Consider the following 16,666-nt stretch of genomic DNA (forward strand, 5'->3'; position numbering starts at 1 on the left):
GGCCGGTGGCGGAGTGGTTTGCGTGGGTGTGGTCTGATCTCTGATCTGGTTCGACCCAACCCAGACCCAAGTGGGCTCCCACCCGTCAGTCTCACATGCCACGTCATACACCATAAAAAATACGTATATAGATTCCAAATGTGAAAATACATTCATAATTTTAATTCGGATTGACCGACTGAAAATCAAAAGTCAGTCACCCCTTTTCCCATCTCCACCGCGAGCCGCTTGCATGAGCGGCGTCGGAGGGGCAACCCTAGCCGCTCAAGACCCTCCTCCCGTGCTCCCAGGGCGGCGTCGACGGTGATACCAACGGCGGTGGTGGCGCCCGGCCCGTCAAAGATGACGGGCGTGGGTTCGACACGGTCCGATGGGCCTCCCTCGGGCAGAGGGAGTGGCGTCAAGTGGGCGGTGTGGGGAGTCCTCTAGTGTGGCGGTGCACGACGGGAAGAGCACGAAGCAGTGGAGCGTGATTGGGAGCTAGAAAATGAATGGGTGGTGCACGATGGTCCTCCAGAAGACGTTGATGTGGGAGGCGGCGCGGTTGGGCTGTGAAGAGGGGTAGCGGTGTTCGACCAGATGACATTGCGCGAGCAGCAGGCGGGAGGCTGCGGCGCGGGAATTGTTGGCGGCGATATTGACTGGAATTGGATCCATTCAGTGTCGAGCAGGGTCCCTGTCCACCTAGAGTTGTGTGATCAGCTCATGCTTCCAATGTCGGCGGCCTTGGCGTGCTGTAATAGAGGCTAGGATGGTGCTACTAGATCTTGCTTGTGTAGGAGGTGGAGATGGAGTGTGTTTCCTCGGCCGTACAGGGTGTCGATGTTCTGTGCCGCTATGGTAGATATATTTGTATATTGAGTATTAGGAGTGGTGTTATGTAGGTATTTGTGGTCATACAAATTGTATATGGAGTAATATAGTCAATATTGGATATTGTGGTGGTAGATATATTTGTATACCGAGTATTAGAATTAGATTTTTTAACAAACTAATTAATAATTAAACCTATATGTTTGTATCTTTGTGATCCACAATGTCGTAAAATCAATATGATGAAATAAAAAGGGATAGTACACAAAGGCAATTATTCCTAGCAAGTTGATTCTCAACAAATGGATAAATTTTGAACTAAAAATTATAGTCCATTATAAATACGTGTGGTGTATATGTTTTGAGTAAGATCCACATTTTTTTCATGGTAGTTAGCCATGCTAATTAATTGTCACATTATATGTCCTTGGAGTTGTAACTCCGATTTGATGGTTTCTCCTTTTTTTTAAGAAGATTCTTGGGTCGATTTGGTTCTGTCGAGGTTCTTATTTTTCTATTTCCATATAGCGTGAAAGGCCTTGTCGTTGCAAGGACATATCTGCTGCTCCTTGGATTCACATGATGCCATGCTCCCAGGGCACCAAGGCCGTTAGTTATATTTTTCATCCAATGTTCACGGTGATAGCACCCACCAATTTGTAGAATACACCCATAATTGAGTGTAGTATTGAGTATATCATATGACACAGAATGAGAGGTGGGGATTTAGAGGTATGATCGGCTCGGTGGAGGAGACGACTCGGACATGATAGGTGATGAGTTAGTGACCCCAACCGTCAGTGTGGATGCGTTTGGGCGGCGAAGACGGATGAATCGATAGGGATGTAGGGGTGACTAACTGAAATAAGAAGAAGAAAATTCAATTGACCACAAAAATTCAATCGGTCATATTGAACTTTCATCGGGCAAAATTAAATTCTTCTGCTATTAACCCTTCTAGTGGCCAACCCCCAAAAGTAGCGTGCGACCTTAATTTAGGCCTTATTTGGTCTGCAAGATTTTTAAAAACTCAACAATACGAAAACATAGAAATATGATAGGAATGCACGCGCAAAACTAAGGAATGGTTAACACAAGAATTCTATCAGTTGGGTGTTTGGTTCACAGTAATTGAAAAAACATAGGAATCCGAATTAACATGATCAAATTAAAGCCAAATCACACTACCTCGACAAAGTATGAAGTCTACTAGTATCGCCCTGTGGAATCCGAGGGTCTTCCCAAATTCTCACACTGTCTCCACAACCAATCCTCCATACCACTCCTACTTTTAGCAGCTCTATACATCTAAGAATACATTGCCACGAGTAGGACATTTGGCCCTCCGCGTTGTTGATAGGAAATACATGGGAGAAAGAGCGGTGGACACAAGGGTGACAGAGAACCTCATGGTGGTTGAAGTAGAAGAGACAATATGGTATGTGGGGCGGGGATGACGAGAGGGTGGGCTATGTCAGTTGCTCATGCACAATTTTTTTATATGAATTACTTTTTATTCTGTGGCAACATGCGGGCATTCAACTAGTATATAATAGTGACATTGTTTTAGGAAAACATTGATTCCCCATATATTTATTTATACATGCATATTGATCTACGTTGCCTCTTTGCAAATAGGCTATGAATCCCTCTTGTGCAACCATGTCAGAGTGCTTCACAACCTGTCTTGCCCTATAATTTCTCTCTCCAATTTCAATATTTAGGGCTATGCACTTCATGATGTAAGATGTTACTGGGCTAAATGGAAATTTAGAGCTTCATGCACCTTTCCCTATTGAAAAAATGACCATCAGCAGGATGAGGATGAAGCGTCACACTCAATGCGCACCATGGATGAAAACTGTATCTACTGTCTACATTCTATGAAGAGTATCGATATATAAGTGTTGCACGTGTACAATGAATCGGATTTTTTTCCAAGGAGAAGTGATATTCTCTCTGTTTTTACCAAAAAAATAATATTCTCTCTATTTTTACTCCGTATAAGGGTATTCTCTCTGTCTTTACTTCGTATCTAAGTTTTGTCATAAGTTAAATTATTCAAAGTTTGACCAAGTTTATTAAAGGAAAGCACATATTAATATTCACGATGTCAAATCAATATCACTCGATCCATCATGGAACTCTACATCTTTCTCACATTGTGTTCACCAGCGACGTTTGCTACTCTGTTGTGCTGGTCCTATATGGCCTTAACATGAGGACTTCTCGTCCGTCTATCACATCAAGTTTTGTCGGGCTCCGGCAAGGGAGAGGCAATGACGGAGCGGCGCGCGCCTTCAACCCGCTTCAGTTCTTGTAGTCGACACTATGGTCTATGGATCTGAACGTAATTTTTATAGTGTTGCACTTGTATACTACGAGACGTACGGTGCGCAGCGATGACAGGTACAGCAACGGCCTCCGTCGGCCGCGTAGCGGTCCAGTCCACACGATCCCTCTCCATCCGTCCACTACAGAGTACAGACAGACTTGTCCCACTCCGCCGCGCGCGCAGTGCACGCTCGGCATCGTCGTCGGCCATGTCCGCCCACCTCCGCCTCCTCACCGCCGGGGCCGCGCTCCCGTTGCCCGCCCCGGCCTCCCTCCGGCGGGCGCGGCTGCTCCCGCCCGCGCCCCCGCTCCCCTCCGCCCGGCTCCTCGCCCCGCACCGGCGCGGCCTCTCCCCGCACGCGGCCGTCCGCGTCGTCCGATGCGCCGCCGCGGCGGGCGCGGCCGACGGGGGCGAGCGGGAGGTGGGGGTGGAGGCGATAGCGGCGGACGGCGCGGGGATATGGGCGCAGGTGCGGGACGTGGTGGTGTTCGCGGGGCCCGCGCTCGGGCTCTGGATCTGCGGCCCGCTCATGAGCCTCATCGACACCATGGTCATCGGCCAGACCTCCTCCCTCCAGCTCGCCGCCCTAGGTAAAACGCTCCCTCCGCTCCGCTCTTGGCTGCATGTGGTGTGTTGCGCGGCATTGGTTTGGGGGAGGGCACTGAATGTGCAGACGCATAGACTATCTTCTTCCTACCAAACGCATCCTAATTGCCAGTATGGTGTAGTAGTACTCTGACAAATTGGGATATGGAACTGAATGGATTTGCTCAAAACTGCTTCGTCATCTCAACCCATTTCTTGTGATTGATAAACTGCGGCACGCTCAGTGAATTTGATGCATTGGCCCATCATGTTGTTTCAGTTAACTGTTTTTTAGTAGTAGAAAACTGTCTCACTTCAGTGTAACATGTGCTCATTATGGCTCTCATTTCAGGGCCCGGGACCGTGTTCTGTGACTACCTGTGCTACATATTCATGTTCCTGTCCGTCGCAACCTCCAACATGGTGGCCACCTCCTTAGCTAACAAGGTGCGTGCAGCTTGGAATTTTTTCTTTTTTCCTCGCCTACACATATCCTTGGTCTTATATGACTTTGCAAGTGACGGCGTGTTTTCGTGTGTGTGTATGTGTTGGCTGTGTGCATCATACCTATGCAGAGGCTGGGTGTGTGCTCATTGTGTTAGCTGTTATGTATCCTCTTGATGCTCCATCTTGAGCAAATAAATCCACCCTTTTTCGGAAAAAAACTTGTGCTAGATTGTTAATTTGCAGAGTTGCACGGAAATATACTATTAATGCGTTGGCAATAATGTGGGACAGGGATTACCAACTTAGCTCTAGAGTATGGCCCCGCGTTGCATTTTGGGTAATATTTTGATAAGAAAAAGTAAGCTGGATAAATCTTTGCAAAGTACGAACTCCACAGGAGATTTTTTTTTTGCGGGAATCCACAGGAGAAATTTGACACAGTAGTAGGTCGATACATGCTTGTGTTTCTATACATTTGTTTTGCTGCCAAAAGGAAAAGAACACCGTTCAAATATAAGATGTTACTTGGCAATTTAATGATTTATTGATAACCAGAAGCTGAAGATTCTTCAGATATTTGTCTCGTTCTTGCAGCCACTTGGCACATATATATACCTTCTTGCTCTATGTGTGATTTAATCCAGTTACAGCTACTATATGCAGGATGAAGAACTTGCACAGCATCAAGTGTCTACGCTGCTATTTATAGCTCTTACTTTTGGTATAGGAATGTTTTTGTTCACTAAGATTTTTGGGGTTCAAGTATTGACTGGTAAGTCTTTGAAACAAAATGTTCCATGGGCTTGAAACTATCATCTTATTTGAAGTGTTGGATATTTTGTATTTTCTAACGAAGTGCTGGAGGACTACTTTTGTCATTAGATTCTGTAATTCCCTGCCATCTCACTTGAAAAGTCACTTTTGCCTTCACCTTAGACTCAGTTAAGCTTCAAGTGCTGTTTAAAATTGGGGTCATGTAATGCTTTTATCCAACTGTTTGGCTTGTTCCGACTTCATTACCTGATTAGGGCGCATACTTATGAAGAAGATGCCCCTGTACTTGTTCTACCAGTTTAGTGTTTTGCATGCACGATGAGTCATGTTTGGTTCTACCCATTACATTTATTGAAAATTCTTGTTTGGTGTGTTCTACTTAATTTTACCCTAACTCGTGATTTCTTAAATTTCTTTTCAGCCTTTACTGGATCAAAAAATCATGAAATTATTTCTGCTGCTAATACATATGCACAGGTCAGTATATGTTGACCGTGTTTTAATAGTTTCACGTTTTAGGCTATTTTTCCGTTGTTAGTTGACTAATGAAGGGAGGTCATGTTTCACTGATGTATAACTGATACTTATTTTTTTGCCCTTTCTTTACTCGAGTATAACCAGCCAAACATTTGCTAAGGTAAATGGACATGACTGAAAACATCAATGCCGTGATGTATCTGAAATAAAATCTAACGGGTTTGCACAAAAACTATGAAACATGGGAAAAGGAAGGGAGGTTACTTAAACAATCATGCTCACTTGAACTCAACTAGAGGTGCAAAAAACCAGTCATAGTGTATCATTGATACTGTGAATCACATGCTGTGTGCTTAGTTAACTCTGAAATTGCTTATCATCATAACCTCGTAGATACAACTCAATTTTTCATTTACCTAGTTGGTCTCTGTTATACTAATTTGATTATTATGTGGTTGGACAGCTTGCATAGGTCATTTCCCTTGCGTTGTTAGTGATGTTACAAACTTATAGTTCTGACTTCAAGGCTTATTGTGGAATCTTGTTTTGTATGCTTGTTCTACTGTTCAAGCATCTTCTATTATAGGATATGAAAATGAATTTGATTGTTTCATGAGAAATAACAGAAACTCAATTTCAGATTCGAGGTTTTGCATGGCCTGCAGTTCTCGTTGGCTTAGTTGCCCAAAGTGCTAGGTACAAACTGTGCCCATTCCTGTTCTTTTATTGCATTGGATATACTTGTTTCTTTGAATTTCTGTTTCTTGTGCGCCTTTTTCCTCTGACCATTTGTTTTGCTGAACTACAGATTGTGAAAGTATATAATTATCACTAATATTGTTTCTTCCAGTAATTTTATGGATGTAACATTAGGGTAACAAAATTGAAGTTAGCTCAACTCAGGAAATAAAATTATGAAATCTCTTTCTCTACATGTAGAATCCTAGCTCTTGTTTGAATGTTTTTTAATTTGAATTCATGTCGTTAGGGACACTGCATTACTATATCTATCTTAGCAGCTACAAGAACTAGTGGAACTGTACATGTTGGAATGTTAGTAGACATTTGGTTTAAGCCTCAAATGTGTCCATTTTACTACCCTGAACAAAGTGGGTGGTTCACATTACCCCCTGATCTATTTTTCGGTTCCTTTACCCCCCTAAACAATCTCATACTGGACAAAAAAACACCCTAAGTGGTTTACCCAGACCGGATTGTGACGTGGACACGGTCAAAGGTGGTATTTGACCTGCAGGTGGGTCCCACTCGTCAGTTTTTTAAAAAAAATTCAAAGAAATAGAAGAAAAAAAGGGGCGGCCCCCTGCTGCAGTAGCAGCCGGCCACAGCGGCGGCGGCCGGTGCGCGTGGAGCCGGCAAGTGGCCTGGCTGGCGCCAGGGCGGGCAAAGACAGCACGCCGAGCGGGGGAGGCCGGGCGAGGCCAGGCGCAGCGACGTGGGCGCGGCCAGTGCAGAGCGGCGAGGAGCGGAGCGGGGCGCGGACGGGGACGGCGGCGCAAGCTCGGGGAGGAGGCGGGGCGGCGCAGGCGCGCGGCCGGAGCGGCGACGGGGTGGATGGCGGTGGAGCCAACGCCGCGGAGGAGTGAGGCGAGGTGAGGACGAGCGGGGTGCGGCGACCGGGGCGTGCAACGCGCGGGGGCGGCCGGGGACGACGACGCAAGCTCGGGGAGGAGGCGGGGCGGCGCAGGCGCGCGGCCGGAGCGGCGACGGGGCGGATGGCGGCGGAGTCGACGCCGTGGAGGAGCGGGGCGAGATCGAATGGGGTGCGGCGACCGGAGAGAGAGAGAGAGAGAGAGGCCTGACAAGGGGGCCCCACCAGGTCAAAACCGTCGTTGACTAGTGCCACATCAGCAACGGGTGGAGACAAACCAGCCAGGGGGGTGTTTTGTTCGGTTTTGGTTTGTTTAGGGGGTAGAAGAAGCCGAAAAATAGATCAGGGGGTAAAGTGAACCACCCACTTTATTCAGGGTAGTAAAATGGACTTTTTTCTATTTCTAAGTATGTGGTTGCGTTAATTGCTACTTCCTCCGTCCGGAAATACTTGTCTGAGTACAATAGTACAGGCAACAGTAAACAATTCAAGGTCTTATATTTGATGTTGTATTACAGTATCTTGATTGGATGCTTCTCTTATTATATTACATTTTTTTCTGTAACTCAGTCTAGGCATGAAAGATGCTTGGGGTCCTCTGAAGGCATTGGCAGCAGCTAGTGTTATAAATGGCGTCGGTGATATATTTCTTTGCTCTGTATGTGGCTATGGAATTGCTGGTGCCGCCTGGGCTACTATGGTTTCACAGGTGCGCATATTTCCAGTCTCCTCCACATGTCTCCACGTTGCTGAAAATCAAGTTTCCACACCTTCCCTTAAGCAACAATACCTGGTTAACTAATGTTTCTACAAGTACATTACTTATTGATGCACGCCACACCCTGTCCAGATGGAACCACATGCTCTTCTGTTGCTAGTTGTATTTTATATTCCAGAAATCCCATCATCTCTCCACTCTTCATGATTTGTAATCGCGCTACACAAATAACCTCCACCTCTAGCTTTTCGTGATGTTGCTCACACTGCCAATTTATTTGCAGGTTTGAGTTCTCTGCTCACATGTTTTTGTATAACTAGCTAGCTTGTGACACATGCTCAGATTGTTGCAGCTTTTATGATGATGCAAAATCTAAACAGTAGAGGTTTTCGAGCGTTCTCATTCACAATCCCATCGACAAGAGAGCTTCTGCAGATATTCGAAATCGCAGCTCCTGTTTTTGTGACAATGACATCCAAGGTATCATTCTTTTGGGTTATTAATGATCTGTGTCCTTTCCTTGGCTTTACTGTAACTAATTGTTTCAATCTTCTTCAGGTAGCATTTTATGCATTACTTACATACTCCGCGACTTCTATGGGAGCAATAACTCTTGCAGGCCATCAGGTTCATACTTTTTAGCTTATGGAATGCTTCCCTATGAAGACATGTCGATAAAAACGTGACAGCATACATTGCTTACTTTATCTCGTGAAGGTCATGGTTAATATCTTATGCATGTGCACTGTTTGGGGTGAGCCCCTGTCACAAACTGCACAGTCGTTCATGCCGGAGATGATATACGGAGCTAACCGCAATTTGATGAAGGTACCTATCAACAGTGCTCATTTTCCTCTGAATATCATAATTTTACTTGTGCGGTTGTGCCCGTGTTGATACTTTAGCAGGAATATCAGCACGTATCCAAGAATCTGTGCAAAGTTGTGTTTGATGAACATGTATGCTTGGGCACTTGTATTTTTTTACACTTTTCTTTTGTTTGGTTATGTTAGGAATAAGCAATTTGTATTCCCATGAGGCCATAGGCCGATATATATATACATGTACAGGTGTGGAACATATGCAGGAAACCCCTTATATAACGGGATAAATACAAAGGGGTACATGACTTATATTATAACTCTAACACCCCCCCTCAAACTCATGGTGGATGAACAACACTGAGTTTGGAGAGATAAAAGCCATGTTGTGCTCTAGTATGAGCCTTCGTCAGGAAATCCGCCAACTGTAACTCGGAAGGCACATACTGAAGAGCAATAACCTGATCCTGCACAGCAGCGCGCACATAGAAAGCATCAACACCAATGTGCTTGGTGAGCTCATGCTTCACAGGATCGCGTGCAATGCTGATAGCACCTGTACTGTCAGATAAAAGTAGAGTCGGTGTAGTGACAGAAACACCAAAATCCTGAAGTAACCACCGTAACCAAGTCACCTCTGCCGTCAAAAGAGCCATTGCTCGCAACTCAGCCTCGGCACTCGAACGGGAAACTGCAAGCTGTTTCTTCGTCTTCCAGGCAATGAGAGAACCACCAAGAAAAACACAGTAAGCAGAAAGTGAACGGCGATCGGAAGGATCACTAGCCCACGTAGCATCCGAATAGGCCTGGAGCTGTAAAGAACTGGAGCGAGGAAAGAATAGACGGTGAGAGATCGTGCCTCGAAGATATCGAAGAACACGAAGGAGATGACTATAGTGAACCGAGGTGGGGGCAGAGACAAACTGACTCAGAATATGAACCGGATAAGAGATGTCCGGACGAGTGACAGCTAGATAGACAAGACTGCCAACAAGATGACGATAACGCGTCGGGTCAGGGAGAGGATCACCATCAGTAGCACGGAGGTGAACATTGAGCTCCATAGGAGTCTCAACAACGCGCTCATCAGTAAGAGCAGCACGAGTAAGAAGATCCTGGATATACTTTTCCTGGGATATAAAAAAGCCATCAGAGGTAGAAGAGACTTCAATCCCAAGAAAGTAGCGAAGAGGTCCAAGATCAGACATAAGAAACTGCTCACTAAGACGGGCCTTTACAAAGGCAATATACTCGGGGTCATCCCCCGTGATGATCATGTCATCAACATAAAGAAGAAGAGGAGTCCGACCACGAGGAGAAAGGTGAATAAACAATGCTGGATCATGAGCACTTGCTAAACAACCAGCAACAGTGATCACAGAGGCAAAGCGCTCAAACCAGGCGCGGGGGGCTTGCTTAAGGCCATAGAGAGAGCGACGAAGACGACATACCATGCCATCAGGAACAGAATACCCAGGTGGTGGCTGCATGTACACCTCCTCACGCAGCTCACCATTAAGAAAGGCATTCTTAACATCAAGCTGAGATATAGACCAGTGGCGTGCAGAGGCAACGGCAAGAAGTGTACGAATAGTGGTCATATGAGCCACAGGAGCAAAAGTCTCGTCATAATCACGACCATGCTCCTGCTGAAAACCACGAGCCACAAGACGAGCTTTGTGACGCTCAAGAGAACCATCGGAGCGAGTCTTAACCTTATAGACCCACTTACAAGTGATTGGACGGACTCCGGGAGGAAGAGAAACAAGATCCCAGGTACCAGTGCGTTCAAGAGCAGCAATCTCCTCTGCCATCGCAAACTGCCATTCAGGATGAACAACAGCCTGACGGTAAGAAGTCGACTCAAGAACAGCAGCACCAGCGGTGGGAAATCCAAAGCGATCAACAGGCGGACGAGGACGAGAACGCAAGCCATAAGTAGGCTGAGAGGAAGATGACGACCCATCCACAGAGGCATCGACTGGTCGTGGACGACGAGTATAATGCTGAGGAAAAGATGGAATAATAGAAGGAGGAATCGGCAAGGTAGAATCAGGGGGCGGCGACGAAGAAGTCACCGGAGATGAAGGTGTAGAGTCCGGTGACAGGCTGGGAGAGGAGACCGGAGAGGAAGTCACCGGAGATGAAGGTGGAGAACCCGGTGACATGCGAGGCGAGGAGACCGGGGAGGATGGTGGCTGCAAATCAACGAGATGTGGAGAAGGAGAGGAAGTGGAACGGAGAGGTACAGTCTCGACGGGGGTGATAGGTAAGTCAGGAAAAGTGAGAAAAGAGATATCCTGCACTGAAAAAGTCGAGGAAGATGGGCGTGGGTAGAAGGGACGAGACTCTTCAAAAGTCACATCTCGAAAGATACGCATCCGACGACCAATAGGATCCCAACAACGATAGCCCTTATGCTCATCACTGTAGCCTAAGAAGACACACTCAACAGACTGAGCGGTCAGTTTGGTGCGTTCGCGAGGAGCAAGAAGAACATAGCAAACACAACCAAATGAGCGAAGCATCGAATAATCGGGAGAACAATCAAAAAGTCGCTCGAAAGGAACACCACCCTGTAGAGCAGCGGAAGGTTGTATATTGATAAGATAGGTGGATGTGGAGACGGCCTCAGCCCAAAAATGAGGCGGGAGAGAGGCAGCAATCATCAATGCACGAGCCGTCTCAAGAAGATGTCGATGCTTTCGCTCAGCCACACCATTCTGAGCATGAGCACCAGGACAAGAGAATTGAGAGAGAGTCCCGTGCTCAGCAAGAACACCACGCAACATCTTAGAGATATACTCGCCAGCGGAGTCAGCACGAAAAACACGAATGGGTGAAGAGAACTGAGTATGAACCATGGCAGCAAAACGCTTATAAATAGACAACACCTCAGAACGAGATGTCATGAAATAAAGCCAGGTGTAACGAGAGAAATCATCTATGAAAATAATATAGTATTTATGACCACCTTTCGAAGCGAAAAGGGCCGGACCCCATACATCAGAATGGACTAAATCGAAAGGACGCTTAGACACTGACTCACTATGTGAATATGGTAACTGAATCTGCTTGCCAAGATGACAACCCTGACACTCTAAAGAGACATCTCCTGAGACAGACCCCAGAAGGCCTCGACGAACTAAAGAAGACAACCGAGAACCACACAGATGACCAAGTCGATGATGCCACTGCTGGAAGGAACCAGTGACGGAGGCGACAGAAGCGGAAGAACTGGCAATGGTGGTGGCAGCAGAAGGAACATGAAGCCAGTCCAACTCCCAAAGACCCTGAGAATCACGGCGGCGAGGGCCAGCCCCAACCAGAGTGTGCGTGTGACGGTCCTGGACAGAACAAGAGTCAACGTCAAGGATGACGCGACAACCAGAATCCGTAAGTTGACCAGCAGAAAACAAATTCATGGTGAGTCGAGGAACATGAGCAACATCAGGAACAGAATAAGGAGTAGTAAGATTGCCTCTACTAGCAACAGAAAGTGGAGTACCATCAGCAGTGAAGACATGAATAGGAGAATCCAGTGATTGAAGAGAGGACAAAGTGGAAGAATGAGAAGACATATGAAAGGAAGCTCCAGAATCCAGAACCCAGGGGGATGTACCTGACTGTGTAGAGGGTGATTGCTCAGTGCGGGAAGCATCAGTCACAGAACCGACAGTACCCGTCGAGGAAGAACCTGAAGCCGCGAGCAGACGCTTAAGTCTTAGAATATCCTGCTCAGTCAAAGCAATGGCTGAAGCTGTCGAGGTAGATGACGAAGTCCCTGAAGATGATGAGCGAGCCTTGTGCAGGTGTTTCTTCTTCGTGTAGCACTGAGACTCAAGATGACCATCATTGTTGCAATAGGCGCAATGTGGACGGGGGCGACCTGAGCCTCCAGAAGGAGTGGGCAAGAGCGACGGAGCACTCGAGCGAGAAGGGGTCGGTGGAGCAAGTGGCGTAGGAGCACGAGTAGCGAGCACAGAGGGAACCTCCAGCAAACCAGCACCACGTAAGCGAGTCCCCTCAGCATGAATCTCAGAAAGCGCCTCCATGAGAGAAATACGGCCACGAGCAAACAACTGAGCACGCCGGGGCTGAAACTCCTTACGGAGCCGAGACAAGAACTCATAGACGCGATGAAACTCCAAATTGGCCTGGACAGCCTGGCAACAGGGGCAGGTACGACACCCAGCACTACGGAGAGAATCAAGCTGGCGCCAGATAGCAGAACTCTGTGCATAGAAGTCATCAACAGTAGAGTCACCCTGCTGAAGAGCATGCTCCTGATGGATCACAGAGAGGTATAAGGCATCACCAGAGGGCTGATAGCGCTCACGAAGACGGGTCCACATCTCAAAGACAGTAGAAAGACCCAGAAATTCAGAAGCAAACTGAGGCAGAACACTAGCAGTGAGAACAGCTGCAGCACGAGCATCATCATCAAGCCACTGGGTGTAAACAGACAGAGCACCATGATACGTCTGAAGAGCCTCCTCATAAGCCAAAACCCTCTCATCATAAGCACGATCAGCAGCCTCATCAGCAACCTTAGCCGCATCCTTGGCGGCCTGATTAGCATCCGTAGGAAGAACCGATGGAGTTGGCGGAGTAGGGGCCACCGGAGGAACCGGACGTGGCGGACAGCAGACCTCGCCAGAAAGAACACCCCAAAGACGGATGCCACGCATGTGAATGCGCATGAAGCCAGTAAACTCGGTGTAGTTAGTACCATCAAAGATCACCGGACAGCGAGGGACAGCAACATAGCCCGATGCAGCAGACATTTTTTTTTAGCAGAGATCGATCAAGGGGCAGCTGGCAGTCGGCGGCTGAAGAACCGCAGGGGCAAGGGCCGGCGGGAGCAGCAGCCAGCCAGCAGGGGCACACGCGGTCGACAGGAAGCAGCAGCGTTGGCCAAGATGAGATCCAGCTGCAGGCAAACGTGTGCGGACAGAAGCCTGCAGCTGCAGGAGAGCAACACGCAGGCTGCTGGAGCTGTACGGGCGGGCCTGCACGTGGAGCGGAGCCTTCCTGGAGCCTGGAGGTGCTTCCAGCCGAGCGCACAAGAGGCGATCTGTGTTGATTGGGCCTGCGTCGATTGGGGCCGGCTGGGATCGATCCGGGATGAGGACGATCGGGCCGGCTGGGGAGCGATCCGATCGGGAGATCGAGGAGCCGGACGAGATCAATCCGATCGGGAGACTCCGGGAGATCGAGAGGGGCTTCGATCGGGAACGAGATAAGCCAGAAGAGATCAATAGCACGAGTTGCAGCGTGCAAAAAATTGACCTAGCTCTAATACCATGTTAGGAATAAGCAACTTGTATTCCCATGAGGCCATAGGCCGATATATATATACATGTACAGGTGTGGAACATATGCAGGAAACCCCTTATATAACGGGATAAATACAAAGGGGTACATGACTTATATTATAACTCTAACAGGTTAAATGTATCAACTGACATGCAAAACATCTTTTCATCGGTTCAACAAAGTAATTTCACAAGGAGCTTCCTTTTTCAGTTTTGTTTGAAATATTTTGCATGAAGATGCTGAGATAAGCCAACAAGTAATTACCAATTTTATGAGGGGCCAGACTCATCTGGTCAAAACAGAGCTGAATGTGACTTATGCCATTGACAAGACATTTTGAAAGCCTAGAAATGAAAAAAAGGAGTTTATCTAAGATTTCTGATATTCTTATTTCGATAGGATCCATCAGAAGCTTGATACTGTTATAGTTTTGGTAGATTATTATTTCTTAGGACATTAGGCGTCTTGACTGAATATTGAAGTTCTGACCTGCACATGTTGCATAACAGGTTTCATACGTTTAATTGGTATACACCTACCTTCTTTTCCCTGTATTAGAGCAAAAGCTGCTGGTGGACCCAGCACCACTATGCATACTTGAAGGCTTGAAGCCACCTGTGCTGCACCGATGGTGCTTTGATTGACTAAAGTAGTGGAGCTGCATTTTACCATAGTTGTTTCTACATCAAATCGTATAAATATTATGTTCATTACTCTGAATGATACTGAAGGTACCTCTAATCTAGGCAAGGATGCTACTCAAGTCCCTCGTAATGATTGGAGCTATAGCTGGACTGACTGTGGGGACAGTTGGAACGATTGTTCCGTGGCTTTTTCCTAGTCTGTTTACCAATGATCTACTGGTTGTACAACAGGTCTGATATACTGCTTTAATTTTTGCATGTTCTGGAAGTACTTTCGATACAGATTGCTCCTCAGAAACTATCAGTATGCTAGTTGTCTATGTAGATGTTGTTTCCTAGTATCTACAACTTGTTGTGAAGACTATCTTTACCATATATTGTCCTTCCCTGTCCCTTCGCTGTGGCTTCCATGGCATGGTTGCACCCAGATCCACAGGGCTATCTAACCGTGGTCCATGGCATATACGAATCTGCTTGCTAGTTTATTGCTAATCCTGATGTTCATTTTAGAAGGCTGTCTTCCATCATATCGATCTAGTTAGGAATTGTTTGCTGTCTTTGGAGAACTGGCTTGCATGTCATCGTGGAAATCTCCTATCGTGACACCTTGCATAACTTGGTTTCTCTGCAGAAGCTTTCATGCTTTATTTCCATGACTACCAGAGTTTGGTGTGCGAAACTAATAATTCAGCTGCACTACTTTTAACAGATGCACAAAGTGCTGATTCCATATTTCACTGCATTGTTGGTGACACCTTCAGTACACAGCCTTGAAGGAACATTGCTGGTAAGTTGGTATACTTCATTTGGCTGGTCCTAGCATACCACCTGATACTAGGCCATCATCAGCAGTGTAGTAATTAATGCGGTATCCATCTTGATTTGCTATGATACTGCAGTAACAATTAACAGAACAAAGGGCCTATTCTGCTAAGTTCATAAGATCAACAGCTGAAAACCTAACATTGGCTGGATAATGCGATGAAATGTCTGATGGTTATCTTTCTGTTCTCAGGCTGGAAGGGATCTCAGGTATTTGAGTCAATCAATGGGTGCATGCTTCAGCATTGGAACCTTTCTACTACTGGTAATGCTCGTTTCCTTGTTTCCTTTTTCTGTGTGACCTCATCGGGGTTTTGGTTTTTATTTTTCTTATTCAAATAATTATAACATTGATAGAGGGTATGCCAACTTGAAAAAAAGAAGGATCCAGAACTTTTGAATATGAGGTCCGAACCATGGCAAAATAGGACCACAATCTGCTCTGTATCTACCCCTGGACACTGTGAATGCTCTTAGTTGATAAAGCTATGAGTTCACTGCCCGGCAAGTAAAAGAGCCAAAATTCAGCTGCCACCTTGAATAGTTCTTCTGTTTTCGATTATTCTTTTAGAAGCCTTATGTTAATACTCTTCTGATAATGATGACTTTTCTTTTCTTGTTTTGTCTTAAAAGCTTGTCCGTGACAAATTTAGTAGCTTGACACTATGCTGGTGGGTACTTGTCTTCTTCCAGTGGGTATGTTCATTTCTATGTATCATGTGTTATATTTAGAATGTAACATCTTATGATAGCCCTAATTTAGTCTCTTTGAATATTTTTCCCATTTCAGAGTCGGTTTGGAAGCGCTCTACAACGGCTTGTTTCTCCAACGGGCATGTTGTACAATGAAAATTTCAACCAGCCTGAGCATGTCAAAGTGAAGGCCACATGAGTTTGAAACGAGGCGACAACAAATACACGCATATTTGCAGCCCTGGAAACATCATTCAGCATTGTCTGTTTCTAACCACCATCGGTTGTAATGTGTTGGTCATGAGATTACATTGGCTGCACATGATAAGATTGGAAGCAAAGTTCAAGACCTGCTCAATGTCTTCAGGTCTAGGAAGGTCCATTTGGCTCTAGGGTAGAATTTGGTCTCTTGTAGTATCTTTTTGTCCTAGGCGCCTTCATCTCATGCTTTACTGCTGCAGAGAAGGTTACATTGTCCAACACTTGCGACTGTAAAAGTGCAGTTACGCAAGCATGTAAAGAATTTTGTCTGCTTAAGAATTACAAAATGGTCAACGATGTCCAAGTTTTTTGTTACGAAATGAAGAAAGTATGGATGTTGAAATTATC

General features: G+C 46.2%; 1 protein-coding gene across 1 annotated transcript; it reads left to right on the top strand.

The window, feature by feature from the left end:
* The first annotated feature begins 3,341 nt into the window (after positions 1-3,341).
* LOC119314467 (protein DETOXIFICATION 46, chloroplastic-like) lies at positions 3,342-16,664 on the top strand. The gene is made up of 14 exons (XM_037589187.1): positions 3,342-3,738; positions 4,086-4,180; positions 4,844-4,952; positions 5,376-5,431; positions 6,072-6,127; positions 7,611-7,749; positions 8,101-8,238; positions 8,317-8,385; positions 8,476-8,586; positions 14,645-14,773; positions 15,252-15,329; positions 15,558-15,629; positions 15,998-16,060; positions 16,155-16,664. Exons 1-14 carry the CDS (start codon positions 3,357-3,359, stop codon positions 16,254-16,256), a joined length of 1,599 nt encoding a protein of 532 aa, XP_037445084.1. The 5' UTR covers positions 3,342-3,356; the 3' UTR covers positions 16,257-16,664.
* Positions 16,665-16,666: the final 2 nt, after the last annotated feature.

The sequence above is a fragment of the Triticum dicoccoides genome, chromosome 6A (assembly GCF_002162155.2).
Source record: "Triticum dicoccoides isolate Atlit2015 ecotype Zavitan chromosome 6A, WEW_v2.0, whole genome shotgun sequence".
Classification (NCBI taxonomy): domain Eukaryota; kingdom Viridiplantae; phylum Streptophyta; class Magnoliopsida; order Poales; family Poaceae; genus Triticum; species Triticum dicoccoides.